The sequence below is a fragment of the Olea europaea genome, chromosome 8, assembly GCF_002742605.1.
Source record: "Olea europaea var. sylvestris chromosome 8, O_europaea_v1, whole genome shotgun sequence".
In the NCBI taxonomy this organism is placed as follows: domain Eukaryota; kingdom Viridiplantae; phylum Streptophyta; class Magnoliopsida; order Lamiales; family Oleaceae; genus Olea; species Olea europaea.
This window is the reverse complement of record NC_036244.1, coordinates 13,916,029-13,920,317: the sequence shown is the minus strand read 5'-3', so window position 1 is coordinate 13,920,317 and position 4,289 is coordinate 13,916,029. Positions and strand designations below refer to the sequence as shown.

Genomic DNA, 4,289 nt, shown 5'->3' with positions numbered 1-4,289 from the left:
CAAAATTCAAACGAAAGACTTTTCATACTTGAGGAATAAGATGTATTAATATCTTTATCGTGCTAAAAAGAAAAAAAAAATCTCTTTAGAAACAAGGAGCTTTCAGGAAAAAAAAGTCTATTTTAAATTTTATTTATGTTGCTATCATAGAAGAAATATATGGAGAATTTTTAAGAATGCAAAGACTGTTGTACTTTTGACAATAATGTTATTATTAAATTAAATTCCTTGCTGTAACTGATCTTAATTTGTATTTAATCCATGAAGCAAGATCAGAAAAGATGCTTTAAAAATGTATTGTCTTGTGCAGTACTTTCAAGAATTGTTTCATTCAACCAAACCATGTGAAACATCTCGATTAGAGATTATTTTATAAATTAATACATGTCTTTAGGTTAGAGTACAAGATGATATAATTTAACATAATATCAAAGTAAATACAGATTTTCACGACTCTACCTCTTATATTCTACCTAGTCCTCATTCTCGTGGCCACATTAATTTCCATCCACGGAACGATTTCATTTGAGCGAGTTCGTATCACGTCGTCATCAATTTATTAAAATTTATGTGTCAAGTTTTCAATGAGAACGACATCAAAAGTACATACAAAGGAGCAAGTTCAAATTAGTAAAAGGATGGTTGTAGTCATGGTGCTAAACTTTTCAAATCTTTGCAGCTTTTACTCTAACCTTTCATTTATTACACCCGTAATCCCAAACTTTTCAAGTGCGTACGACTGGAGTACAAATAGATGGAATCCATCTATATTTTTGTTTGTTGACCTAAAAAAATAATTTTGACCATGTAAATTCATATATTCTCACATGATAATGTAATGGTAGCTACGTCCAATGGGTGGGTGATGGTGACGATGATGGTGGATTTTCTGGTTTGGTTTTAGGGGGTGCAATGGGGATGGGGTGTTGGGAGAAGAAGCTTTCAAAATTTTTATTTATTTATTTTTTTGTTTAATTATTTTAATCATTTTATATCGAAATATATAAAGTTGCCAATTTATCTTTATTGAAATAATTAATAATGTGGTCAAAATCATTTTTTTTTTTTTTTTGGATCAGCTAATGGACATATGAATGGATTCTAACTATTTGTCCTCCAGCCACACACACTTGAAATGTTTGGAAGCATGGGTGCAATAAATGAAAGATTAAAGTAAAATATGTAAAGACTTGTAAGATTTTCAATTCGAAGTTGCAATTATCCATAATAAAATGTGTGAACTTCAACAGTTATATTCTAACATAAACAACCTGTTCTTCAAAGGCTAAGGCACACACCTCCATTGATCTGGTGCACAAATTGTCTGTAAACAAGTGCAGTTTGTAGTTGACAGAGAATGGGGATTGAGCGTGTATTTCCATATGTGGGAATGGTGATTGTGCAGTTTGCTCAGGTGGGCTTAATGATAGCAGGCAAAGTAGCCATGTCAAATGGAATGACTACTTTCACTTTTGCTTTCTATTCAAATGCACTGGCTTCACTTATACTACTTCCTATCTCATTGTGGCTACACAGGTAATACACTGCAAATTATCTCTTGTTTAAATGATTCAAGAACTGAATTTGAGTCCTGGCTTGTTTTCACTTTCTTGTGCAGATCTGCTCGTCCACCGCTTTTCTACACATTCATTTGTGGCTTTTTCTTGCTCGGCCTAATCGGGTAGAAAATTTTCATTTATATAGACTAATATCAAGTGTTGAGATTTTCACTCTAAATTTCTACTGGTAAAATCTACAGGTTCTTGGTGCAGATATTTGGGTATACTGGACTTATGTATGCCACTGCATCACTTTCTAGTGCAATGATGAACCTCATTCCAGGTTTCACCTTCATACTTGCCATCATTTTCAGGTAGAAATTACTTGTTAACTTCATTCCATTCCGTCTTACAAATTAATACAACATTAAAGAATGATCTGTCAAGATCGCTTTATTGATCAGTGTTCTTTTAGCAAAAGAAGAAATTTTAAGAGTTGATTTTAAGGATTCTCGAGTTAGGTTTTGGAAAATAGCTAACAAGATTTACATCCAATTTTTTCTTTTACTTTCAAATTTATGTAAGTTTTGTGGCTGCCTGCTGTCCTATTCCAACGAGTTTCCATACTCGTAAGCTTGTTCTTTAACTAGTTTTCTTAATGGAGCTTCTAGGTTGGAAAAATTTGACTGCAAAAGTTCAGGCACCCTGGCTAAATCTATTGGGACGATAGTGTCCATAATAGGTGCTTTTATTATAACTCTCTACAAAGGTCCCACCATTTTGGGGATTTCCTCGCATTCGATTGCCCCTATTCACACTCTTACACAGTCATCAGCCTGGCTCATTGGGGGATTGCTTCTTGCAATTGATTCTGTGGTGGCTTCAGTATTTATCATTGCACAGGTAAATTAACACTCAAAGTGGATTCGATATACAAATGTAACATGAAAATAGAATTGAATTTTGTTGTTCTTTGTAGGCATTAGTTCTCAGGAAATATCCCGCAGTGCTCCTTCTAATGTTGTTCTATAGCTGCTTCATTGCTATTTTATCTGCAGCAGTCTCTTTGACTGTAGAAAGAGATACTAAAGCTTGGAGCCTGAAACCTATGACGAGGTTGATCCCCGTTATATACTCGGTAAGTAAAAAATTGTTTCAGCCCATATTTCCATGCTTACTGAAAAGTCTAGTCCTCTTGTTATATGGTTGGAACATGTTTTGCGTAAACCTAAAGAAGATACCATTCATAATATTGACGCAATAGTTCTAGCAATGTACGACCCCAAATTGAAAACAAAGCTTGATATTTTGCAATTTTGTTGTTTTGGTGTAAAATACAACATATATAGGGCATGTTTGGCAATGTTTTCCAAGTCTCCATGATCATGTGGTGCATGAGAAGAAGGGGGCCTCTCTTTGCTTCTATGTTTCATCCTTTGGGTGTTGTCATTGCAATTGTCATGGGTATCATCTTCCTGGGTGAAGCATTTTATCTTGGAAGGTATTGCTATGATTCAAGTGGACTAAGTTGTAAAAAATAAGTAAAACTTAATTGTCCGAAGAATAGTTTTCACCGTCATGCTAATTATTTTTGCAGTTTGTTGGGATCCATTGTTGTCTCAATCGGCTTTTATTCTGTGATGTGGGGGAAAGCTAAAGAAGGGAAGATGGTTCATGATGACAGAGAGAAAAGCTCGGAATCAAATGACAAAAAGACGCCTCTTCTACAAAAAAAAGTCGAGGATGGAGTAGTTATCGTGTAGCCTAACTTGCAAGGCTTTCTTCTTGATATTGAAGACATATTTCAGGTTGTTTTAAAAGGGAACTTGTTGAGAAGTCTCTGTGTGTTAAACTCAAAATGGCTGTGGTACCTGCACTGGCAGTACAGCAGCAAACTTTCTTGATTTTCTGTTGTATTGACAAATTATAAGAATACGATGTGTAAAGTAAAATCTACTTGAACTCTGCAGATTCTACCCACTGATGATAACAAATGCAAAATTAGTCAGAGAATTTGAAGAAGCTTATTTGAATTCTCTACTAACTGATGACAACAGATTTCTTTCTGGTGCAGTGCTTGTTTCGGATGGCTTAAAGAGCCGTTAAAATTTTGAGGTCAAAAGTCAACACTTAGCCCCTGCCCATTACGTGGAAAAATTAATGGGGGGAATAGTATTTTTTTGAAAAATAAGTGGTTGAAAAAGAATAAAAAGTTTTCGATTTACATGTAATATTATTTTATGGAAGATTGTGTTGTTGAAAATANGAAAAATAAGTGGTTGAAAAAGAATAAAAAGTTTTCGATTTACATGTAATATTATTTTATGGAAGATTGTGTTGTTGAAAATAAGAGAAAGAAAAATGAAATGTAATAAAATTTAATGTAATGGGGCTCAAACAGGGGCTTAATTTAATCACATATTTTATAGAACTCACAATTTTTATCAACTTTTCAACCGCATCTCATTAACTTTTATTAAATGTTTTGTCAAACAACCCTAGGATCCCATATTTTTTTTTTAACGAGGTGTCCAAACTTGCGCCAGACTATATCCTTGTCCCTGAACCTCCGGCCCTTCAGCTGCTCAGGGAGGTAAATCGCAGGATGTGCCCTTATTGATTCTCAGGTTCCCACAGGCTTTTACTCCTTCCCCAAAGGGAGTCTCCTCCATGGTGATTAATCCACCAATAATTCATCATTTATTGGATCAAAGGTTCTCACCAGGAATCGAACCCCCCACGCTTGGTTTCAGAGCTCCCCAATGTGATTGTTCCGCCAACTTGGATGTG

At 34.8% G+C, this 4,289-nt stretch overlaps 1 protein-coding gene across 1 annotated transcript; it reads left to right on the top strand.

The window, feature by feature from the left end:
• Positions 1-1,241: 1,241 nt before the first annotated feature.
• LOC111398883 (WAT1-related protein At3g28050-like) lies at positions 1,242-3,521 on the top strand. The gene is made up of 7 exons (XM_023026029.1): positions 1,242-1,536; positions 1,619-1,681; positions 1,760-1,873; positions 2,171-2,402; positions 2,479-2,637; positions 2,849-3,000; positions 3,097-3,521. The coding sequence occupies exons 1-7, from the start codon at positions 1,358-1,360 to the stop codon at positions 3,260-3,262; spliced, it is 1,065 nt and encodes a 354-aa protein (XP_022881797.1). The 5' UTR covers positions 1,242-1,357; the 3' UTR covers positions 3,263-3,521.
• Positions 3,522-4,289: the final 768 nt, after the last annotated feature.